Raw genomic sequence first — 25,382 nt, forward strand, 5'->3', positions numbered from 1 at the left:
AAGGAAATGAGGTGCTGCCAGTACCATAGTCTGCAGTGGGCTTTGGCCCACTCTGTGCCCCTCAATTTGTTATTGACCCCGAGGAGGGAAGCAGTAACAGAGCAGAGACCACCGTGGGGGACCCACAGCCCTGCTTGCCCTGGTTCTGCCATCCCTCAACCCATCTCATCTCAAACCAGCTCCCCTAGTTCTGCTGGGGTGCCAGGGGCTGCACTTAGGGCAGAAGCCCGGGCACAGGCTGGGGATACTGACAGTGTTAGTAGTCTGAGGGGTGTTTTTTAATTTTTTTTTTTATTTATGTGATGTGAAATCACTGACACTCTGGTGCTGCCCATCCATCCCCAGCCTCCCTCCAGGGCTCAGTCCCAGATCCCATCCAGCACCAACCCCTGCCCCTGCTCCCACACTGCTGGGACCGGCCAACCAGGGCACAGGGCCACAAGGCCACCACCAGCTCAGCCAACTCACTGCTGGGGCCATTGGGTCCAACCCCATGCTGGGAACAAGGTCACTGTTGCTTTTTTGGGGCAATTGAGGGGAATTGAGCCACCGTGCTCTGTTAGGGCAGGGACCAGGCAGCAACACTGTCACAGCCCAGCACTGCTCCTGGGACACCTCTTTGTTTTTCTCCACGGGTGACACACAGCCCCAGGCAGCAGGACATAGCCTGAGCCCTGCCTGCTTTTCTGGAACCCTGAGCTACACAGAAGTCCAGGAGTGGTGCAGTTACATAGTCCAAAAAACACAGAAGGGGGAGAGAGCTGGCCAGGCTCAAGGGATAACGGGCATCGTGACCCTCCCAAAACGGCTGCTTGCACATGCATGTACACTGTGGCATGGGGAAAGTGGAGGGGAACACGAGGAGCTCAGCACCATCCCAGGGGCTGAGCCAGGCTGCAGCTGGGACCAGCACAGCTGATGCTACATAGAGTCTAAATGTACCAGAGGGAGTGAGGGAGGGCACTGTCATGTGGGACACAGCTTTTCACCACGCTGGGTCACAGCCGCGCAAGTGACATGGCTGCAAGAAGAAAGGAGCTGCTGGGCTGCTCAAGCAGTGTCCTGAACCCCCAAAGCTAGCAATGGCTCCTGCCTGCTGGCAGCTGCCCTGTCCCCAAGGAGAAGGTCCCTGCACCCAGAGGGACTGAGGCCAATGCAAGAGGTGACTCCAAGTAGACAGAGCTTCACCAGCACAGGCCGTGGAAGAGAGCACAGCCCAGAATGTGGTTCAAGCAGCTGATCCTGAAGTGCCCTTGGCCCAATGAGCACCGCAGAGTTCACAGACTGACAGAGATGATCCCATTTCTCCGTGTTCAGTGTATGGAGGGGCCACCAGCTCTGTGAGTGACCCGCCGAGGTAAGGACCCGAGGTTTGCCATAGAAAGCACGTCCCTGCAGTTACAGTGGGGTGACAGACAACAGGGGTTGGAGGCAGTCAGGGACTTGTTAAATTACATACAGTCATTCACACAGGCAGACACACACAAGCTCTTCTGTAAACTGGGTTCCAGGAGATCCCACAGATCCTCAGCTGATCCCATGGCCAGTGCTGGATGTGGCATCCTTACATGTTCCCACGATATGTGATGTTGGTGAAGGTAGATGTGGCCTCTTTATATAAAGGGTTGTGGGTCTGGAGGAAGAAGGAGGACGAAAAAGAGCATCAACATTTCATGCTTGTCTCCAGCATTTGTTCTACTTAACATCCAGAGTAACTGAGGCACCATCTCAGCATGGAGTGGTGGATCCCTGTCTCTACCCAAGGCTTTGGATGAGCAGTTTAATGTCTCCCCATAAGGTTTCATGGGGGAGAACAGGGAAAAGCTGCTGTGGAGGAAAGGAAAAGCAGCAGGAGCTCAGGAGGAGGGAGACCTCTTGAAAGAGGCCCCCCATCCCAGCCCATCCCATCCCATCCCATCCCATCCCATCCCATCCCATCCCATTCCTTCCCTTTGTGGGGGTTTAGGAGATGGAGGGGAGGTGGAGGAGAGGTACCAGTGCTGTCCCAGCCCCCTCCCTTGTGCTCTGGGCTCCTCAGTGCTTTCCAGCATCCTGTGGCAGGAGGGACCTTCTGCCTCACTCACAGGATGGAAACACTGATGGGAGCAGTGAGTAAGTGGGATATGCTGGAGGTGTGAAAATCATCTATGACATCTCTTATCACCTGTGCACAGCCCCTGCAACCACAGTGAGCTCAGGGAAGGGGTGTCCAGGCTGGCAGTGTCACCTTGAGTCCTGCCTGGGACACTGTCCCAGGCTTTAGAGAGGAATGGGACAAGCTGGTCCTTAAGGACCATGTCATGGGACCACAGACAGCAGCTGGGTTCCCATGCTGGGAGCACTGGGATCTGGATCCCTCAAGCCAGGGTCTGTGGGGTTGTGGGGCTCCTGCCCAGCAAATCCAACCCGCTGCCCCTCACCGTATCCCACTTGGCTCTGGCCTTCTCCTCCTCGAAACGGGCAAACTCCCGTCGGTCGTGGATGGTGATGAGGAGCTTCCAGATGAGCAGGGCAGCGAGGCCGATGAGCAGGATGGCACCTGTCACCGAAAGCAGGACCACCAGGACATCTGGTCCCTTTGGACAGTCTGGAGCAGAGAGGAGGGCTGGGTTGGGGGGGCGTGCTCAGCACCCCCAGGACAACTAAAAGCAGCTCTGGGGCTACATGGCCATGGGTACATGGAGCTCCTTTGGTCTCAGGAGGGCTTCACCCTCCTCTGCCAGCAAGCAGGAGCCTCCACCCTGAGCACAGCAGGCTCTGTGAAGGAGGATCCTGTTCATGGGGCACCTGTGCCAAAATGCTTGAGCACCTGTAGGGTGGGGGATGGAGCCAGAGCAGGGGCATCACAGGTCCTAGTCACAGTGGGGGATGACACCAGAGACAAAATCCTTGTGCTGGTGGAAGTTCACCCCAAACCACCAGCCCACTGACACCTGCCCCGGCCTGGCTCTCTGGCTGTGTGTCAACACCGAGTTGGCAAATGGGGGCAGCGAGACCTGGAGTGAGCCTCCACAGCTCCTGCTCCCCCTGCACGCTGCCCAGGGCCGTGTGGCCGCCCCAGCCCTCGCCTGCCTCTCCTCTGCCCTCTGGCTGCAGGGCTGGGGAGTGTGGGCTGTACTCTGCCCACAGCAGATGGCTGCAGTGAGAGCTGGTGGTTGCCTTCACAGCTGTGCTTCCAAAGGACCTACAGCCACACAGCACCAGACTCAGCTAAGGTCAGTGGAGACCCTGGGGCCGCTGATGGGAGCCTCCTCTCATCTGCTTCCCAAGAAAAATCACCCCCCCCAGAGTCAGACAAAGGATCAAGGCGGTGGGAAGATTGAACCCCCATCCTTGGCCTCAATGAAGGGATGAAATAACTTAGGAAATGTGATACCTGAGAGGCAGGAAATCACAGCCCTGGTGGCACTGAGCAGGGAACAAAGAAGTTCTTTAATCCGTCTCAGCCCCCAGCTGTGGTGCCCCATGAGCCTGGCTGGAGTGGGAGGTGCAAAGAGCACTCAAAATCCCTGTTTTGCACAGAAACCCAGCACAGCATGTTCTGCATCCCCCAGCCTGAGTGTGGCAGCTGGGTCTTACCAGGTTCCTCAATGACATAGAGGATGGACTTGCCACTGGAGTCCTCATAGTACTGGAACCTCATCACACAGTCATTCTCATCCTTGTAGGTGCAGTTCACAGCATCCTTGCCCCTGTCATCTGCCAGAGTGAGAGGCTCAGAGCCCCCATGCTGGGGGGGTGCACACAGGGAGGGAAAGTGGGTGGCATACCCTGGATTTCCATGCATTAGGGCAGGGGTTGGGTCTCCTCTTACTCAGTTCCTGCACTGTCTCGATCTCATCACGGCACATGCGGCTGCAGGACTGCTGCTCCACTAGCTTTCCCCGCTCAAACTTCTTGCACTCTACGCAGTCCCTGTGGAAGAGGAGGGAGGTACCATGAGCTCCCCCATGCTCTCCTCAGGGGACTGTCACACCTTTCAGTCTCAGGCTGTGGAAATCACCACAATCCCAACCGTACTGGGCTGCAGCTAGCGAGAGCTCCTGTCACCAGTGCTGCCAGCTCCACGATGGGATATGACCCTTCCCAGCACTCTGCTGGCACCCCAATGAGATATGACCCACTCCAGCTGTCTGCTGGCTCTTCAATGGAATAAGATCCATCCCAGCTCTCTGTTGGCTCCCCGATATGAACCATCCCAGCTGTCTGCCAGCTCCCCAGTGGGATATGACCTATGCCAGCTCTCTGCCAGCCCCCAGTGTGGTATGACCTGTCCCAGCCCTCTGCCCTCTCTCACTTTTTGATGGTGCAGGCATCCGGGCAGGTGGGGCACTTCTCACAGGTGTCTCCGTAGGAGCCAGGCTGGGTGCACTCGCAGCGGCCACACACACAGGAGCCGTGGCCGCTGCACACCAGCCCACTGCTGGACATGCAGGTGTCAGTGCGTGTGGTGCAGTTGCAGTAGTCGCCTGTCCAGTCTGAGTCGCACAGACAGTCCCCACAGCTGCACTGCCCGTGGCCTGGGGACAACCAAAAGTCTCTAAGTTTCTCCACAGATCCTGGTAGCAATCCCCCATATGGATGCACATGACCCAGAGTGGCAGCTCACCCTCTGTTGGCATGGCAAGGCAGGCCAGGAACTCAGGACAATCCTTTGCACTGTCCTTCAGGCGGGACACAGAGTAGCTCACACCAAACCCAGACTTTCACCACGTTCCTACCATGTTCCTCTTATCCCATCCAAACAAGAACAAACTCTCACATTGCAGGCTGAGCTGCCCCACCTCCAGCAGCAGCAACTGGAGATGCTCCATCAGACCTGTCTCTGAGTGAGTCAAGTTCTGGCTGTGGCTTTGAATTTCAGATTGAGTCAGGACATCTGGTCGAAGCCCCCAAGTCTCACTCCTTTCTCAGCCCTGGACCAGTCAGGGAAAGCTGACTGCTGGGAAAAGCCCCACGCATGCCCACCAAGACTGGTTTAATCAGACAGACAGGCATGCTCAAATCCTGCCAAACCCCGAAGCTATTTGGATTGTAGTTTGATTCCAGCTCAAAGAGGAGACACGGTAAGTGCTGGAAACACTGTGGAGCTGCACTTGCTGACCCATCCTAAGCCCTGAGCACGGTGGGACACTTTGAGAATGCTGCTCCCAGTGGGGGATTGGCTGGGCACTGTCATGGCCGTGGCCTTGGAGGCACTGACATGTGAAGTAAATGTGTAACCCCATTAATGAGGAACTAGGGCTGAGTCACAGGAAAATAGTGCCACGCTTGGTGACAAGGCATGAAAACAGATGGGCAGGCTGGGGAGAAGTGGCTCAATGGGATGGGATTGATGCTAACGGGGTCAGACGGTTCAGGTTAATTAACAGCCCACCCTGGTCAGGGACAGCTCTTCATCATCGCCCTTCATCCATCCTGGTGAGCTGCAGCTCCTGTTCAAACAGGAACAGGTTCCTTGAGGGCACTGAATGCTCAGGGTGGGGGAAACCCAGCATTTCCACCTCCATTATCAGCAGGCTGTTAAGATAAGGGATCAATCTGAGCAGCGCAGAGGCAGAGTGAGCCATGAAGTTGGCCTGAGGGGCAGGTGGGGTCCCAAAACCTGAATTTGGGGGAATCAGGGAGCAAGAACTGAGTGTCATCTGGCCCCAGGTTTCACCTCACCCACCCTAGGTTCCAGCGGAGTGGAATCAGCTTTGGCCACTGAATTTTTCCTGGGGATTTTTGGGATTTCAGCAGGAAAGCCCTGGCTTTTTTTGGCACGCTGTTAGCAGCTACCTACCCTGGGCTTACAGAGGGAGGCTGGGGATAGGAAAGGGGGTAGCTACCCCTCTCTGATTCTCCCCTTGAATCACTTTTGTGGTGCTCTGTTCCTGGAGAGGATGTGCCACAGTTTCATGCCCCATTCCCTAGGCACTGTCACCTCTCTCACATCCCCTAAAAAACAGGAGATGGGCAGAGCACTGCGATTCACTAGGACCTTCCGTGTTTACTGGAGATGTGGGTGAAAGGAACATTAAATGAAGGTTCCTGGTGGGTAAGAGGCCCTGGCATATCAGGACATTTGGAATTGCTGTTGGGATGGGGGTTCTGCAGTAGGGCTCCTTCCATGGGAGGAGAACCAGAGAACCCAAGGACCTGGTCCTCTCTCCCCGGTACTGAGAGCAGCTGGACTGGAGAGGGGGAGTCTGGGAGCACGTGGAAGAGATGAATATTCAGGAGGGGAGATGCTGTAAGGCCAGTGAGGAGGGAGGATTTACTTCCCCAACACTTCTGCCAACAGGAAATCTTACAGCACTGGGTGGAGGATAAAACCCACCCCTCTCCAACCCTCCCCCTTCACCCTGGGAATTCCTCCTGCAGAGCAGTACCTCTGATGTGTTTGAGCTGTGGTTCGAGCAAGGTGCCTGCCCTGTGCACCCCAGAGCTGCTTCACTTGCATCTTCACCCACCAGCCCCACCAGGCCTCATTTTTAACCTTTTTAACCTTCTAGCCCATCTCCCCTCCCAGCTCTCAGGCACAGGAGGTGATAATAGCTGCCAAAAAGGGAGCAATTCCCCTGGCATCGCTTCAGACCAGGGCTGTTCCAGGGAGCGCCACGACTGAACAAGCCAGAGGTGGGGACAACTCATGGGACAAGCCCCAAAATGACTGGTGTCTCCCTTGCCCATGATCTCAGGCAGCCTGAACAGCCCCAAGCTGCCTCCCTGCCAAGCCCAGCACTCACCTGAGCACATCTGGCCCTTGAAGCGAACACAGGAAAAGTCGTCGCACTCACAGTACTTGCCCGTCACCTTCCCAAAGTCGCTGCTGTGGCACACGCACTGCCCACAGATGCACTCGCCACGCTGGCTGCACAGGGGCTGGCCTGGCCGGGGGCTGCAGTTGTCCTGCTGTGAGGGGTTGTACTCCTCCTCCGAGCACTCGCAGTGTGAGCCCAGGCGCCCGGGGTTGCAGCGGCACACGCCACACTCCAGTGTGCCATTGCCATGGCTGCAGGATGTGCTGTTGGCCTCGGCATGGCTCTCGCAGGAGCACTCGCAGTCAAAGTTCACTAACACCGTCAGGCTGTCCTTGAAGCCCACAGGTTTGATGGTGAAGGATTTCTGCTGCTCCTGGGGGCAGCCCCGCACTTTGGCCTCGATGCTGAAGCTCACCTGGAGGGCAAAGGTGTGTGTCTGGATGTCAGTACCTGCTCCAGTCCATGCCCCAGCTTAAGGAGCTCAGAAATGGGACCCACCAGGTCTCCGTGGACTCATCAAAGCTTATCAAAGTCCTCCCAGCATGCTGTGGGCCAGGGAATGTTCCTACCACAGTAACCAGGCAAATTTTAGATTTGATATTAGGAAAAATTTCTTCAGTGAAAGGTTTGTCAGGGACTGTCACAGGCTGCCCAGGGAACAAGTGAAATCACCGTCCCTGGAAGTGTGCAGAAACGCCTGTAGATATGATGCTTAGGGACATGGTTTAGTGGTGGACCTGTCAGTGATCAGTTTGTGGTTGGCCTTGATGGTCTTAGAGGGCTTTTCCAACCCAAATGATTCCATGTTCCCATGCCCTATGGGCAGCAGCCCAGATTGAGCTGGAGAGATCACAGAGTTGGCATCCAGCAGAATCAAAAAAGCATTTTTCTCCTTGTAACTACCCTGCTGGACCTCTTTCTCTAGTGCTGAGATTCTAGGGTCCATGTCACCAGGGAGGTGGTGGGACAAGCTGGTGGTGCTGGTGCAGAGCAACAAGTGACCTGGCAGTGCTGCTACGTAGAGGGGAAAAAAGCCAACCCATGAGCAGGGTCCTCACCGTGTCACCGATCTTGAGCCCCATGCAAGACTTGAGCCCAGGGATGACCTCATCATTGAGGCAGGTGGCATTGAAGGCCAGGGACAGCTCTTCAGGGAGGTCACGCACCTCCAGCTCCACTTTGGAACGGATTTTCTAGGGGAGGAGAGAGGAGTGACGAAGACACAGTACAGGCTGGGCAGGGCTCAGCCCTGGGGAGGGTCCTCCCCAGCACCATGCACATGGGTGGCGATGCTCCCATGCACACGGGAAAGGAGCAAAGTGTCCCGAGTCTTTCTCAAGACTCAGCTGTGTCATTCTCTACAGGGAAAAGTCTTCAGGATGGGAAGGGACAGGCAGTGCACACAGTGATCTCCCACCCCCGGGGTGCCTGCACATATGGGTGGAGGCAGATTCTCACAGCTGGTCCAGGGAGGATGCTTGGGGCTGAGGGAGCTGACAAATCTGTGTGGATAGTTGGCAGTGGGAATCAGTGGCTGTTTTGGGAGAGAGAGAACTGCTGTGGGGTCATCACATTCCACACTCACCCCGTAGGAGTCCACTATGAGCTGCAGGACATTGCTGGAGTCTCTGGACAAAGTGCCCACAGTTGTGCCTGGGATCAGCTCACTGTAGTTCTGGAGGAATATAATAAACAGGGACTGTTTGTGATGGGTGAATGTGCCACGGCTGGGCCAAACCCTGTCCAGGCACACGGAAGCTTTGATTGGACAGGAGACCACCAAGCCATGTCCAGGCACACATGGCTGGCTCCTGGGGACCCACCAGCCCCCCAAGGAAGGTGGCTTTGCACAGCAGCTGGTACCTGGTAGAGGCCAACAACTGTATCCGTCACAGCAAAGATCAAGTTGATATTCTTCTGTGAGAGTTTCTCAGTCATCAGGCCCAGAGAGGGATAGTCCTGGGGAAGAGGAGAGGCTATAGCCTAGGAACATGTACACCCCCCCACCACCTTGGTCCCCATCGTGCTCTCCAACCATGTCCACTCTTGGTTCCACTCATGGAACACTCTTCCCATCCCATGGGGACCCAACAGGAGCTCTGGGCTCCACAACCCCATGCCTGGGTCAGGCTTTACCAGTGTGGTGGTGGCAGAGTAGAAATTATCCTTGTCGATGTGGCACTGGGCATCGTTGGGCTGCACAATGCCAGCCAGCCGCCCGTCCAGCGCGATGTGGGTCTTGGCATCCGTGGTGAAGACGAGCAGGTGGGAAGCATCATTCCTCCAGCCAATTTTTTCCTGCAGTGAAAGACAGCTCCCAGTCATGTGTGTTAGTACATGCTGAGCACAGGCCTATGTGCCAGGACCCACTACTGCCTTTGTGGCACCCTGGGGTCATGGCTTGGCCTTAGAGATCAACCCCTGCACAGGGAACCAAGGCACTTGCTCTCCCAGGGAAGTGCTGTGGGAGTGTGGGGTCTGGAAGGTGAGCATGGGCTGCTTGTAGGTGAAAGATGAGTTTTAATTGGTTAGAGCGTTAATCTAGGTGGCTAATGATTCAGGGATGCACCCCCTCCAGGAAAGTAAGGTGCATGCACAGGAGGTGTTGTCCCTTCTGGACTGGTCACTGCAGGGCTGACGTGGGATTGTTGCCAAGCACATGATCCACTCCTCTCCTCTCTCATGATCCCATGAGAGTCCTGCTCTTCCCTTGGCTATTGGGCTAGAAATGTCTCACTTGAATGTTCACCCAGAACAGAGTCACACAGCAGCTCAACAAGGCTTATGATTGTGTCCTGGTGGGATTGGTTGGTCCCTGCCAACCCAGCTGGCCCAGCCTGGTGACCCTGTCCTGACCCCTGCTAGGCCTTCCTGCCCCTTACATGGCACACGGTGGCCTGGATGATGGCATCAAAGCCGCCCTCAGGTGCGTCACGGTTCCGGGAGACGCTCTGCTTCCGCACCTCCTCGTTGAAGCGAGTCACCTCATCCGTGAGTGACAGGACATGTTTGTACCCAAACATGGGCAGGCAAGTTTCCCCAATCCTGCGGGAGAAAAGCACTCAGGGCTAATCGGGTTCTTCCAGCTCCCATCCCTGCCCTACAGCCATCCTATGTCCCATGGTCCTGTCCAGGATGTGCTGGAGGGGCCCAACCCCTCAAGAGCCTGAAGTTGGTGAAGGACCTCTTAAAAAAAGTTAATGTTCTAGGGATGCTGAGCTCAGGTCAGCTCCCAGCCTCAGCCCTGCTGGGATTTCTAGGAATCATTTTCTTCCAGCCTTAACATTTCCTCTGAAAGAATGATGCAAATTTTTTCGCTCCAGAGCTTTCCAGTGGTAATGCTATTTCTATTTTAGACCTGCTACTCCTCCCTGTGCCAGCAGAACACAGATTGCAGCAAGGCCTAAACCCTGTCCAGAATCAGTCACCCGCTTTCTCCACTCACCTCCTTTCCTCCCAGGCTCAACTTCACTCCTGAATTCTCTGCCTACCCACCTCCTAGTAGCACAGGTGAACAGGGAATGGGGGATAAATTCAATTCCCAACACCTCTGCCATTCCTTCCTCCTCATACTCTTTCCTTGCTCCAGCCTGTTGCCCTTCCCATGGGAGACAAGCTTTCAAGAACCTCTCAAACACAGTTCTTCACCAACTGGTGTGGATTTTCAGCCCTGTTCCGGTGGTGTCCGATCATCTTCTCGCCCTTACAGGACTCCCTCAAACTGGACTTACTCATAGCAAGGGTTCTTGATGGCTTCTGGAGGAGATATGTACATGTAGGGGGAAATGGGTTTGTCCACAAAGGCCCCGAAGCCAATGCGTAGGTTGCTGGTGAGCTTGCGCATCTCGCTGGCCAGCTTCGTGCCCAGGTTCTGGATATTCCTCAGATCGTCCTTCATGGAGTTGGACAGGTCCATCAGGTAGTAGATGTCCACGGGGTAATCTTCCACTTGACGCACTTGGACATGAAAGACCTGGGAGTCATCTGCAAAGTGACAGGGCAGTAGAGTGAGAGCTCCTCCCTAATCACCACAGGATTAGGGAGAAGGGGTCAGCAGGAGCCCAAGGGGATGGTTAAAGCTTCTAGGAGGAGAACATCACCCTTAGACAGAGGGACAAAGCACTTAGTCAGGTGCTTGCACAGGAGATGTGCTGTGCACCCCCCAAGGGTGTCGAAGGCCAGGTTGAACTTGGAGAAACCTGGTCTAGTGGAAAGTGTCCCTGCTCATGGTAGGGAGTAGAACAGCATGGTCTTCAAGGTCTCTTCCAACCCAAAAACCATTCTGGAATTCTGTGGCAGATGGAGGTTACGGCTCCTGTTCTCCTAACCTCTCAGTGCCAGGACATGAGCAGCTCTTCTTGTCCAGGGCTGACCTCCCAAGATATCCTACAGGGACAGCTGGATGGAGTGAGGGAAACCCCCAGTGTGTGGGCAGTAGGCCTTGCAAGGATCACAAGGCGGGCTGCAAGGCTGCTGTGGACTTCACTGAGCTCCAAAGGACTCTGACTATTTTCTGTACATCCCCCCATCCCCATTCCTTTCCTCTCCTCTTGGCTCCTCCCATCCCCTTCTGGGAAAATTTTGGTGAAATATTTTCTATTGAAACAAAAACCTGCTTAGAAAGAACCTTCTGGGAAACACCCTAGTTTTGATGACTTTTGCACTTAGAAAAAAACCCAAAAACCCTTTGGGTTAACCTTAAGATTCTGCCTTTTGAAGAGACACAGGTCCTTTCTTCTGATCTTTGAAATGGTTTCTTTGAAATGTAAGCCAGGGCACAGCTGCAGCCTTGTCAGAACACCTCAAGTATTGAGAAAAAAGGCCTTGACTGAGCTTCAATTATTATTGTTTTTACATTTCCTGCATGCCACGTTCTTTCAGGATGAAAAAGTTTCAAAATTTGTGACAGCCCTAAGAGCTCCATCCCCTCTCCAGCTGTGCTGGGAGCTGGGAGCTCACCATGGAGCCAGGGGTCCCACCTTTGTGCTTAGAGAGCAGCTGTTTGTCCCCACTGAGCTGAAACCATGAGGATTCTGAGCTTGTGGGACATGAACTGTGACCTGTCCTGCTTATATCCTTTGTGATTTGGTCTTGGTTCATGAGTCAAGGCAGATGACTTATGCCAAACCTTCTTGGTTCAACAACAGACCGTGTCAAGATGGGGATCTCTCCTCTTTATTCTGAGAAACAGGGATTTACAGCACTCAGAGCAGCACACTCACCTGCCTTGTGACAACTACCTTAAGACCTAAGGAGAACAAGGGCCACTTAGTAGCTCCACGTCCCCATTGTGTGGGGACACCTCTGCCTGCTGTTCTTCCAGGGGCAGGACTCCTCCCGGCCATGCCCAGGGATGTGCCCAGAGGCCAGATGCCTGATAGTTTTGCCTCCTGCCTGGCATGCTTGAAGCTCCTGGATGCTGGCAAAGGGCCAGAGCAGTTAATTGGCTCCAGCCTGCCTGACTGAGCAAAGCCTGTCGGCAGCCCAACTCTGCCAGCTGCTCCATGGCTCAGTTAGACATGAGCTGACTTCCACCCAAGCATTCCAAGCACAGCAGCAGTGCCTCAGGTCCAAATGGCTTTGCAAAATACCCTATGTGTGTTGCATCCCGTCCTACCCCTCAAAAACATCAGGATTGAGGCAAGAGAACGAACACAGTGATCAGACAGCTCAGCTGCCCACCAGAGATGTTCCGGAGGATACTGTGCAGCTGCCAGCCTGGCCTTGCCCCTGAAAGACACGAGACTACTTTGGCCAGCAAGGCAGAGTGATGGCTCACTCAGCGCTTGAGCCTCTTGGGTTATTCCCACTGCATCCTCCCCTTCCTGCAGCAGTTTGGGGGCTCTTACCTGGCCGCAGATTCAGCTGTATCCTCTGGGGGCTCATCTGGGTGGTGGTGGACCCCCCCGAGCCCTTGTTGCTGAGGGGCTTGTCCTCCAGGACAGTGACACTGCTGCTGGGGGACTCGATGTGCTCCTGCTCACAGCCGTTGTGCAGGAGGTTGGCATGTAGGTCACAGCGAGGGGTTGACTGTGCCCAGACCTGCGGGGGAGGGACACAGTCAGGAGCCTCCCAGGACTATGCTGGGAGAAGGAGAAAGGCCCGCCCTTTTCCCTGGAGAGCCCCTGCTTTATCTCACCTAACTCCACACCAGGATCAGAGGCTTCTTGGGGCACATGGTCTCCGCCTGAGGAAGGCGGCACACGGGGGGATTTGGGATCAGCAAGTCTTTCTGGGGTTCAGAGCTGGAGCTCATCAGCTGTTGCCAAGGAGTGATGGATAACACATCCCTGCCAACCTCCTCCTGACTCCTAGCAGCTGGAGCCTTAGGTTTGGGTTTTGGCAGAGCTAAAAGGAAATCCTGTCTCTCTGGGATGGCTAGAGGAGGGTGTGGCAGGATGTGAACAGGGCAAGCTGTGTAGAGGCAGTGTGGGACTTTTAAAATTATTTATTACTTTGACAAAAGACAAATTACCTTTCCCCCATTTTCCCAACACAGGCCCTTAGAAATTGCACCATGAGCAAGAAGCATGTCCATTGTGGGTGAGCTCATTGCTCTGTGTTCAGTTCCTGTCTGGAAGTGGATCAGACCTATCTATAGCTCTCCAGCTTCCTAATGGATGGAGCTGACCGGGGAAAGGAGCACCAAAAAAGGAGTGAAAGAGTGTAAAGGCACCAGGGCTGCAGGAGAAGCCTTGAAGAGCCTGTCAGGGGCAGGAAGCGCAAAGTGTGAAGTCATGGTGAGCTCCAGCCCTGTCCCTCCTTTCCTAGAAAGCTCCCAGCTCCTCATCCTTATCATAGAACATTACGGAGGGTTCATGTTACTTTGGTTGCTTATGAAGACAAATATGGGAAGAATTTCTCTCCCAGCCCAACACTGCTGCGACCTGCTGCTGCATACTCCTGCTCAGGCAGCACCCACCCTCCCCTCCAAAGGGATTCTCCATCTCCCTCCCTCAGCCCAAATCTTTCTTCACTGGGGTCCTCCAGTAGAGGACCAGCACAACCTCTTCCTGCAGCAAATGGAGGTGGCACAAATCCTGGTGAGGCTGGTTCAGTACCCTCCCTGCTCCTGGGATGCTGGAATCCAATGCTGAGCCTTCCAGTGGTGGAGAAGTTCCCATGCAGGGTATCAGCTGCCCTGGGTTCAAGGCTGGTTGAATCCAGGGATGAATTTGTATGTTTTATGCAAACGAGTAGAAAAACACAAATGGTGGCAGGAGGCCCTGGCTGGCCCACAGCCCTCTGGAAACAGTGGCCAAGTGATAGCCAAAAAATACATCAGCAGGCATGTTCCTACCTCACCCCCCCAGGACATTGTGCTGACGGAGAGAAGGACTACTCATTCCTCCAAATTATCTCCCTCACATCCACCCACCCACAGGCTCACACCACGGGGCTCCCTGCTGCGGGAAGGGGTGGCTGGTTCATTCCAGTTCCATCAATCATCATGTACAGTCCTGTCCCAGGCAGGGAAATCATTGGAAAAATACATGGGTGAAAAGCATGCTGGGCAGGTGGGTTTTAACCATGGTGCTTGGTGATACCTGGAGATCCTAGGGAGCTCCCAGGACCTCAGAGGCCTCATGGCACCTTATGGGATTAGCAGCAACATTCTTGCTGTGAGATTTCCATGGAGAGTCTGTTTAACCCAGGGCTGCATTCTTCCCCTTTCTCTGGAGCCCTAAACATAGTGATTGACTCAAGACTTACAGGAGCCTCCCCAACAATAAAAACTACCACAAAAGTGGTACATTTGGCTACAAGGCCCTGGCAGCCTCCAGTCTGTTTTTGACACCAGGCTCTGCCATTTTGCTTACTCAACACCTGGGGCACAGCCTCAGTTAGGAACAAACCAGAGGCAGCCCAAGCTTGCTGGTGACAAACTCACAGCACAGGGATTTCATCCATGAGAAATCCATTCCCTGTCAGCACAGCCCTGATGGCATCAGCTCTCCACATGGAGATGTAGGGGGAGGTGTGCCCCCTCTATCCCAGCCATCCCACAGACCTTCCCAGAGATGCTGCCCAGCTCCAGCTGCCCTCTGCCCCACTGCAGGGAGGAAGGTTTCATCTCAACATCTGCTCACGCTCCCTCCAGAATGGCAAACCTGATGATTTTATCCCAATCGCTGCCTCCAGATCTGATTAGTGAGGGCAGGGTCAGACAAGGCTGTGGCAGAGCCAGCTCTATCCCTGAGCTCCCAGGGCAGGAGCCTGCGGGAATTTGCACATTCCCCAGGGCATCTCTGTTTCCATCTCGGAGACAGCCACATGCAGCATCAGCTTCTCTGCAGGAGAGCTCCTGGGAGTACTCAGAGCACAGATACCTCCACAAATTAAGCTAAAACCTTCCAGCGGCTTCTCTAAAATCCAAATCTGATCCAGTCTGGCCTCCAAGAGACCCAGAGTGGGTGACATTTTGGGTGGGTGAAATCCTGGAAGATCTGTCACAATAATCGCCAAAGGGATTTTAGAGATATGTCTCAGTGTTACAGCTTGGCTGGCTTTTTCCAAAAAAGCAGATGAGAACATCTATTTGTTGGTTAGAGTGGTCAAGGTTTCTGAAAAATAAATAAAACTCAACTCTCCTCTGCATCAGTGCCTGGGGGGGGGGGTGGGGGGTGGCAGGGGGTGTCAGTGATCACAAGAAACCACAATGAAATCCTTCTCCAGTCCAAAACCAGGATGGAACAGGAATAACTCATCAGCCCTGGCTCCTCGGGAAGGCACCGTGAGCTGAAAAGGGCTTCAGTGGGAGCAGAAGGAACACAAATATGGGCACTGTGCCTTTAAAAACGGTGTGGGTGTGGGTGTGGGTGTGGGTGTGGGTGCGCAGTATCAGAGACCTCCCCCACCCCAGGGAAATTAAACAAACCCACAGAAAAAAACCTCATTTGCTAAATTAAGACAATGTGGTCCAGATGTTGGAGGCAGAGTTGCTGAGCAGAGCGCACAGCCTGGCTCTCCGGGGGCCAGCTCTGGCAGCGGGACGGCTCCCTTGCTCTTGTCATGTCTGCCTGGGAGTACAGCTCGGAGCAGCACTGGAAATATTTCCTTTTTTGGAAACCTTTGCTGATCTAGAGGAAAAAAATTCCATCACGGCTCCCACTGCAGCGTCAAGCCACCAGCGCAGCCCAGGATCAGCGGCCGGGAACGAGGAGCTCAGCCCAGCCCCCGTTCCCCCTTGGAGAGGGGATGGAGAGGGAAGCCAGGCTCCTTATCAAGCTGCACGTTTCAGCCACTCCTTGTGGGAGATAAGAGGGCAGAAACATCTTTATTCACACCACACGCCAAGAGTCAGATCTGACAGGCACAGCAAGCCAGAGGCTTCCCCTCTGGATATGCATTGATCCCAAAGCATCAGGCCATGCTGGCATGATCCAACAGCGTTTTTTAACTTGGATCACTTTTCCCATGTCTTTTCCAAATCCCACTATGGGCACAGTTCCATCTGACAAAAGTGGGACTTCAAGGACAGAGAAGGAGAAAGCAAGGAAAGCCTTGAAGAAGGTTTCGTCACTTCTCCCCATCCCAACCTCACCTCCCTTGTCTCTGCCCTGGGGCTCCTCTCCCATCCCCTTAGTAAACTCCTTCTTCTTACCCAATGGATTAATGCCCAGGACAGCATTTTTGGAGGGGAATGTGGCAGATCTGCCTGGCTCTCTCCTACCCAAACAGGGTGATTTGAGAGTAACAGCTCAGCACTCTCATCCACTTTAGCTCCATAACCAAAACCAGGTTACTTTTCTTCTCCCCTTTTTCTAATGAAAAAAGGCTTTTAAACCCAGCCCTTCCTTCTTCCAGGCCTTCCAGGCCCCCTTCCCTTTTCAGCCCTTCCAGGAATTAGGCTCCTTCAGCCAGAGCTTTACAACAGGTTTCCAAGAAGCAAACCAAAATAAACGAAGTTTTTAAATGTACATTATTTGAAAGGTAAAGTGAATTCCTAGTGGTAACACCACTATTTCCCAACCATGTGTTGGCTCCCACCATCACACCCAGATAAGGGGCATATTTTTGGAGCAGGGCAGAAGCAGTTCCCACTGACCAAGTGCCTCGAGCCAAGGTCTGAGCCATGTGCCACCAGGTGCCACCAAGGAACCTGTTTAGATATTGTGGGAACAGATGGAGACTGAGCTTGTGGCTGTAACCTGGACTCATCCCTAGGATTCTTCCCTTCCTTTACATCCCCTGTCCCGCTCATGGATGTACTTTAGCCCTGCTCAGCCCCCAGCTCTTACCTCAGCAGAGCACCAGGCACAGAGGGGACTGACAGCCAGGCACTGCTTGCAGGAGTTCACCCCACGGGTGGTGCAGATGTTGCCTCCTGAAACAGCAAAACAGAGCAATTACAGCCCACAGAACCCAAACTCACATATGCGCTCAGCCACCAGCTTCCTGAGCAGCCAGAGCTCCACCAGGGCCCTGCTCTATCCCCTTTCCCACCTGCAAAACCTGGACGTTGCTTCATTGCTCTCCCCAGCCTGGTATGAGCTGGGCTTCATCCCGCCCAAGGCTGAGCATCATTCCCTACCTGCCAGCTCCTCAAAGGGTCCTCTCACCCTTGCAGTATCACATGGGTGTTGGAGTGAAGCCCCCACTGCTGGCAGGTTCATCTCCCCTTGTGCCTCCCTGCAGACACTTTGGGGCAGCAGGAGGGGAAAGAGTGAATTCCCAGAGGCGCAGGGTGGTACCCACAGCCCTGCTAGGGATCGGCTGCCTCTTCCTACCACCCCGACCTGGGGTGGTTGGTGTCACCTTGTGCAGACACTAAACTCAGTGGCTGGTCTTGGCTTGGCTTCAAATCCAGGGAAAGGAGGGGAGGGAAAGGGCACAAGTCCGGAAATGTGCTGATGGTGGTTGGCAGCAATGTCCCAGGCAAAGGCTGGGCTCTGTGAGTGGCTGTGGCGACTCTGGGAGATAGATGCTGGCACCAGTCCTGAAGGTCAGAGGCTGGTGAGTCTGTGGGGGGGAATTAAAGGGCTCCAAAATGCCTGTGGGGCCCAGGGGCAGGAGGAGCTACTCTGGCACAGACCGGACTGGGTGGCCCTGTGGTTCCTGCTGCCAACGGCCGATGTGACAAATAACTGGGACATGACTGCTGCAGTGTCACCCTTGGCTCTTCCTCCCTCCTGGGCACAAGTGTCTCAGCAGTTTTAGGATTCCCCAGGCAGAGCAGACTGCAGCCATGTGCCCACTTGTCTGGGACACACTGAGCCCAGGGAGGCTGGGGGATGCCGGCAGGGAGCAGTGGGCACTGGGCCCTCCCTGCTGCCCTGTGTGCCCCCATCCCTACCCAGGGCTGTCCCAGCAGTCTTTTCCACAACTGCAGGAAATGCAACAAGAAACAGAAAGAGGAAATGGTGAAACAACATCATCACATCTTGTGGTCAGAACCACAATTGCAGCATTGCACACTCCTGCCTGCTGGCATGCAGCCAGAGAGTGTGAGTGTGTACACATGTTCACACCTGTGTGTGTGTGTGTTTGCATGTATGTCTATTCGAGGGTGGTATCACAGGCTCTAGCTATCCCAAGGACCAGCGGCTGCTTGGGGATGTGCCCCAAGGTGTCCCCATCACACCTCTGACACCTGCAGTTCCCACTTTAGACTAAACTAAAGGCTGGGCCCAAGTGCCTGGCTTAGCACCAGCTTTGGGGTAGCACCCATACCTAGAGCTCTCACCATACCCTGAAATACCTGGCTCATTGTGAGGATGGAACAGATTTTAAATGTAGCATTGCCCAAAGGAGTGACAGGTTGGTCTCCAGTGCTTCCTGCACCTCAGCAATGTGCCAGCAGCAATACTGATCCTTGGGTGGAGAGGGCTGGGAAGAGGGAAAGCAGAAGGCTCTCTGAAAACAGCTATGACAGCACCTCCCATCTCTCACGCCAGCTCCTGCTGTGCCCATGTGAAATCCCTCCTGCCCTGCCAAGTGCTGGCAGCCACAGCCAGGGCACGTGCCACAGATTTGTGCTGTGCTGTGCTGTGCAGCTGGGAGGCAGCTTAGCCCTCTGGGAAGCAGGGAGGCAGTGCCCAGACAGCCCTCGGGATCAGGGACAGCCCTGGAAGCTCCAGGTGCTCTGGATTAAATGTGTAGAGCTGCCAACCCCAGGGCCACTTGCCTGAATATGGAAACAGCTTCCAAATCTGCAGGTCCCCGAGGAGCCCTGATGCTTTGACAGCTGGACCAGGATCATGGCCCCTTGCTCAGGGATGGGGAGAGGTGCCAAGTACCTGCCTGTCCCGTGCCAGGAGTTTTTCTGCTTTCCACTCTCATGTCCCTCATGGAGTGGCCATGTCCAGCTGCTGGATCATGGCTGTGGTGGCTCAGCTCTGCTTGGGCAGAGTTATAGCACTGAATCCCACCAGCAACACTCCTGGTCCAGGCTCCTGTTTAATGCATGTGTGGGGTTTGTCCCCTCATGGTGGGTTTTAGCTGGCTCTGCCCCGGCACCGACGTGGGAAGGGCAGAGCTGACAAGGGCTTTATTGAGGGCTCTGGCACATGAGACACACCAGTCCAAGTCCTGCCTCAAACAGGTTTTCCCTGTGACTTGAGCCAGTCCCTCAGCCACTCCCTGCCTCAGTTTCCCCTGTGCAGTGTTAACCCTGGTCTCAGTGAGACCAGGTTCCACTGAAACTCCATGTGGAGGTTTCCAGGGTCATGTCTGCTGGCAGAGCCCCTGGGTGCCTCCTCATGCCATGAAATCTGAGCTTGGGGCTAAGGAGCCCCAGGACTGTCCCTCTGAGCTCATCTGCTCCTCACCATTTGGAACAAATTACTTCCTGCCTGTGTGCAGCCTCTGGACCCTGGTGGCTTCCTTTCCTTCCCTTTTGCTGCCACCCCAAAACCCAGAGGTCCTTGATCTGGTGTCCCCACTCTTTGCTGGGGATGTAAATCCAGTTTTCTGGTGGATCTTAGAATGAAGGCCACAGACCCTGGCAGAGCAGTGTCATGGCTGGGGAGCTGGACATGGGCTCAGGTGGGGCTGCAGCTGCAAAGTCCCTGTGGGAGGGATGCTGCTGTTCCCAAGGCTCCCTTGGGGTCTCATGTCACATTGTGCAACTGTGCCATTGCTGGTGGCTTTGCCTTGGGGGTCCCTGGAGATGTTTATCTGCCCTCAGACTCACACAGCCCCGTGGCCCCTGTGGTGTCCATCACTCCATGACCAAGACACATTCCTGGGGATGGAGGACCCTTCCCTTTCCTGGACCCAATCTCCAGGGCCATTCTTGGCAGCACTTCCATGGGGCTGGATGGATCAGGGCCTGGGCAGTTATGACCATCCAAACAGGAGGCTGGTCCTGCTGTGAGAAGGCAACTGCACCCCCCACCATGGGGAAATGTCCCTTTTTTGGAATTCCCAGCACCTGTTGCATGGCTGGGTGCAGGGATGCAGTGTTGGGAGGGTTTTGTGGGAACAGGGACATTGAGAGGATGTCAGAACAAAAGCACAGATGTGGGAAAGTGGAGGATGCGGAGGAGGTGGAGAATGTGAAAGATGGGGAGGTTGGTGCAGCTGGAGTCCCCTCAGGTTTTGCCCCTGTGAGTGCCTGGTAGTCCTTACCAGACTTAGACACTGCCTGGCTATAAGCAGGTTAGCACAGTCCCAGTACAGATTATACTAACAAATTCTGTATTTTTAGTTTGTTTTGTTTTTTTCATCTTTGGAGCTTATTTTTCCAGCCATTAAAACTAATAAACCCAAGGAAAAAACCTGCATTTTTAACTATGGTAGCAGCTGCTCTCACACAATGAGCTGATCCTAAAGACTCTAGCTTCTGAAAAAATGCAATCCTGAAATACAGGGAAATGGGAAATAAACTGGGCAGAATTATGAGAATCAGCCACCTGGGACTGTGCAGTGCTGTGGCCCTGAGAGAGGTGAAAGCAGAGAATTCCGGACTGGTTTGGATTGGGCGTGTCTTTTAAGCCCATCCAGTGCCACCCCCTGCCATGGGCAGGGACACCTTCCACTAGACCAGGTTGCTCCAAGCCCCAGTGTCCAAGCTGGGATTGAATTTAGGGAAGTGATGCATTGGAAACACCCCAGACGTCTGTGGCTCATCATCACCCTGTCCTGACTGGAGAAAATTACTCAGTCCCAGTCTGCACTTGGAGTAACCCCTGTGTAGTGAAGGAGCAGCCACACACTTTTCCGCCTCTGCCAATTTAAGCAAGAATGAGCACAGAGAAAACCTGATAAAAACATGTGAGGAAACTTGATAAAGGTACAAACCACATCCCCTCCAGCCTTTCGGCTTGACTCAGTGATAAGGATCTGGGCTTTTTTGGCTGATCCCCACCCTACCATTCTGGGGGTGTTTTCTTCTCTCGACCCTCCCCCTTCCTGCCAGCTTCTTCCTGGGAACGGGATGCTCCAAACTGAGCACAGGCACCAGGGATATCACCTGCACAGCCCAAACTGCAGCTCTGTGAACTCAAACTCTTGCAGGGGTTATCCCATGTCCTGGACTGATGACAGCTCCATCCGGCGGTAGATCGGAGCCTCAGGCTGTTCCGGGGAATTCACCAAAGTCTGCAATTCTTTAGACAGAACAATGTTGCCCCAAACCCCCTGAGTCTGGCCTTGAAAACTATGTGACCGGTTTATAAATCACCATTTTGCAGTTTCAAGATTTACTCTGAGCCCTAGGAACACACCTGGGGAGGAGCTTTTCCAGGCTTTTCTGTACTTCTGACATTGGAAAACTTTTTAAAAATACAAACTGCATTTGTCCCAAGATAATTTGATACCAGAAACCAGATTTCTTAAAGAAAAGCATCAAAATAACATGAGAAAAAAATCAAAAACCACAGGACAGCAATGCCGACATAAATGCCCCCATAAATGCCCCCTACTTAAAATGTACAGACAGGGAGGGATTACCTGCCCTGTGAGTTCTCCCAGTGAATCTTCTGTTTATAAAAGACGGACTCCAAGTCACACCCCAGTCCTTCCATTACAAACCAGTACCCAGAGCCAAACACACAGTAGGTAGAGGATATAAACTCACCATACCCAGTAACAATAACCCATGAAACTCTGTTTTGACCCTATAACACACTTGAGAACCTTCTGGCCCCGACCCAACCGATGCCTAACTGGCCTGAGTGGTGCTCTCTATGTGGGAATGTGCTTCAGCTCAGGCTGCCAGCTCCCCCTACGAGGGATTTTCCCATGAAATCACAGACCCTGGGAATGCAGCAAGTCCTGGGGTTTGTAGAAATAAAAGGCAACATCTTCACTAAATGGTTTTAAGAAGCGACAAGTGACAGAGAAAACCTACCCCAGCTGCCAGTAGCGTACAGCAGGAGGATCCCGAGTGTCACGGAGAGTTGTCCCATCTTCTCTGAGGCCCGGGCTGGGGGACTGCTTGGACCAGCCCCACCACGAGTGGTGGGCAGTGGCTCTGGAGTAGCTGGAGGCTTTTAGCGGCCGAGGAGATGAATCATGGGGCTGGGTGAATGACACACATGGCGAGTGTGGCCGCCGGAGGAAACTCTGCTGCCTCGTCACTCCGGAGTCAGGAGTGTCCCCGCCCGCTCTGCAGGCAGCTCCTCATGAGGCTTTCACTCTCTTGGCTCAGACAAGGACTTGATAAACCCTGGCAGCGAGTCCTCGGCACTGGTGACCTGCAGCCCCGGGTCTCGTAACAGGCTCTTTCCCATAGGCTCTTCCGCCTGGCTTTAATTCCTTACAAGATCTTGCTCACTCTTTCCTTCTATTAACTCTTGAAAGGCAGCTGGTTTTAAACCCCGTCTGAGCTGCTGGAGTTTAAGGATTTAAGGAGAAATAGAGCAAATACACACTAATACAATATGAAAGTTTAGGTTCTCAGCTCCCTCACCAGAGAGGAAATATCTCTGCTGAAGCAGAGCTGGGAGCTGAGGGAGACCCAGCCAGGAGCCAGACCTGGTGGAACCAGCAGTTTGGGTATAACCTTGGACATCTCAAAGGGAGGGAAGCTCATCTTGAGGTCACATAATTTACACCTCATTTCTTTTCACTGTGTCCTCATTTCTTTTCCTTCTGTGTCCTCAGGAATTGATTCTGTGCAGAGCAAGTACAGGGATTGAGATCTGCATAGGGATTGTGCCCACTGAAACATCAGAACTGCCTGTGGGTGTCTCTCAAAGGGATTTTATAAACCCTCTTGCTCCCCTTCAGTATCAGAGTCCTAGTCAGAGCTGGGGAAACTGAGGCACTGGCAATACACCTTAGGAGCAAAAGGGAGAGAAGGGCTGGAGCCCTTTCCCTGGGATGCTCTCTCCCACTGTGACAGGGGTTGGAGAGAGTAATGACAGAACCCTGGGTCAAGACAACCCAGCACTCAGAAATACCAAGCTGTGGAATACAAATTTTTGTGGGTGCCAAGAGCTGCAGCCTAGAGGTACTGGAGGCTACAGACAATATGCACAGAGCTGTACAAGAGCCACAGCCCCATGTTGGGAGATGAGGCACTTGTCCCAGAGCTGGCAGCTATCCACGAGAGGTGATGGTTTTTGTGAAGATGACATGGAGATCTGGACTCTGCCTCAGGACCTGAGGATTTTCCTTGGCTTTAAAAGAAATTTTGGTTCGTCTTTGCTTCCCCACACTGCCCCACCAACCTTGAGGATGCTGATGTCCTCCTCAGTAGGGATCACTGTCCGCCTGGGATCCAATCCCAGGGCTTCTTAATGAGGATTTGGCAAACGGGACTAGGAGAAGCCCATTGACCCTCATGCAGTATCAAAAAGGGCTGTACCTTAGCTGAGATATCGATACAAACCCCAAACGTGTTTTTAGGCAGCTCCAGTCTTGCCCTGCTTCAGATCCTGGAGCCATGTGTCACTGTAAACCCCATTAGCCAGTTTTAAAGCACCCAAGTTCTTTATTTTCCTGTCTGGACATGCTCCCTACATGGCCTTTCCCATCATGTGGGGCTTTCTGCCCACACGGTTGCCTGTCCTCATGTGCTGTCTTGTGTCATCTTGTGACTATGTCTGAGTGTTTCATGGAAAGGAAGATTAGTCTTTACTGTCTAGAGAGGACTATGGGACCTTGTTTGGCTCTGCACACCCCCAGACCCAACCTGTCATCCATCTCCCAGACCCTCTTCACCAGGGACTCATCCCATCCAGCTCCTGGCTTGCCAAACTGGCAAGTACTGCTGCTCCCAAAGGATACGCAGCTCCGCGTGTCCTGGAACCTCCTGCCTAGTGTGGGCTGTGATACTTCCAGCATGGTGCAAAAACTCTAAAGAGAAAGCAAAAAGTTGCAAAATGAAGTATTTGACAGACCTTCACCTTCTTGGGCTGGTCCTGCCTGCGGACAAGGATGGCATGAACTCAATCCAACTTGTTTGGGTGGAATTTCTCTGGAAACTGCAAGAAGGTGCTGCTTGTCCAGAAAACATTGCCAGGGTGTGAATGTCCCATCCCTGGAAGTGTTCAAGGCCAGTTTGGACAGGTCTAGCAGAAGGTGTCCTTGTCCATGACAGGGAGTTAGAATGACATGAGGTCTTTTCCAAGCAAAACAATTCCAAGGTTCCCTGATGTTACCTCCAGGCACTGTGTAACAGGCAGTGGGATGCTCCAGATTTTGGAATCCCTGGTGGGATGAAGGCAGGAGCTGGGAGGGGAGTGTCTGGGAGCCTTACCTGCCCCATCACCACAGGCTGTGACCCAGAACCGATGGATGCAGCCCATATCCATACTGGGGTGTGCTGGGAGAGGAGATGCTGGAAGTGAAGCCACCAGAGGGAGCAGAAACTCCTTCAGTCTCGGAGCATGAAGGGAGACGAGCTCCCTGCTGGGGAGCTCCCAGTGCTGGGGCACTGGGGATGCTCTGATTTCCCGTGGGATTTTTCCTGGTCCTCAGGTTAAACACAAGCAGATGCTCATTGGATCAGGGTTTTCACCTCCTTCCTGCACAACTTCTGCAGCAACTGCCCTAGCAGAGTGGGCAGCAACTTGGAAATGCCAAGTGCAGAACAAGGAGGAAAATGCAACAAGTAAACCCCAAACTGAATAGTTCTGAGCCCCTAAAGTCACAGCAGCAGAGCAGGGGCACAGGTCCCAGCTGCCCAAAAGGAAGATCACTTGACACTGCTCCTACCAAGCTGCCCGCCACCCTCAGCCAGCAGCATGCTTCTGCCTTTGGCTACAACTCAACAATCTCCATTTTTGGTTTATTAAAATCCCCCCGAGAGCTGGGCAAAGGAAACGAGCCAATATGTACATGGATAAACCAGGACAAGGTCCTGACACTATGCTTTGGGGGTGATCTGCTGCTCTGGGCCATCCAGACACATTGCCAGGCAAATGCAAATGGGCAAAGCCAGGAAGCTGGGACATGGCAGTCCAGTGGGCACAGCCCTGGGATGAGCAGGAGCAGGAATAAGCCTGACATGCTAGACACCCTGACTCGTGGTGCCACTTTGGGAGCTTATGCAGACACAGAGAGGGGAGTGATGGTGAAAATTCCCTTGGGATTGTCCTGCTGGGGCTGAGGGGCCCGTGATGCTCCAGCCCTGGATTCTGTGGGGATGCTCCAGTGGGACGCAGAGCTGGGGACAGGGCAGAGATCAGGCTGCAGCATTGCAGAGCTCCCTTCTGGAGGGGCTAAAGGAGTGGGAAGGTGAGG

At 53.9% G+C, this 25,382-nt stretch overlaps 1 protein-coding gene across 1 annotated transcript; it reads right to left on the reverse strand.

The window, feature by feature from the left end:
- Positions 1-1,425: 1,425 nt before the first annotated feature.
- On the reverse strand, positions 1,426-22,348 carry ITGB3 (integrin subunit beta 3). Its single transcript, XM_085040119.1, has 15 exons — positions 22,042-22,348; positions 16,988-17,073; positions 12,596-12,788; positions 10,478-10,730; positions 9,629-9,791; positions 8,883-9,044; positions 8,610-8,705; positions 8,332-8,421; positions 7,805-7,939; positions 6,732-7,161; positions 4,298-4,520; positions 3,815-3,915; positions 3,580-3,699; positions 2,421-2,587; positions 1,426-1,633 (listed from the first exon to the last, which is right to left on the reverse strand). The coding sequence occupies exons 1-15, from the start codon at positions 22,097-22,099 to the stop codon at positions 1,565-1,567; spliced, it is 2,346 nt and encodes a 781-aa protein (XP_084896245.1). The 5' UTR covers positions 22,100-22,348; the 3' UTR covers positions 1,426-1,564.
- Positions 22,349-25,382: the final 3,034 nt, after the last annotated feature.

Source organism: Lichenostomus cassidix, chromosome 27 (genome assembly GCF_008360975.1).
Source record: "Lichenostomus cassidix isolate B80296 chromosome 27, HeHo_3.0, whole genome shotgun sequence".
NCBI classification, from domain to species: Eukaryota; Metazoa; Chordata; class Aves; order Passeriformes; family Meliphagidae; genus Lichenostomus; species Lichenostomus cassidix.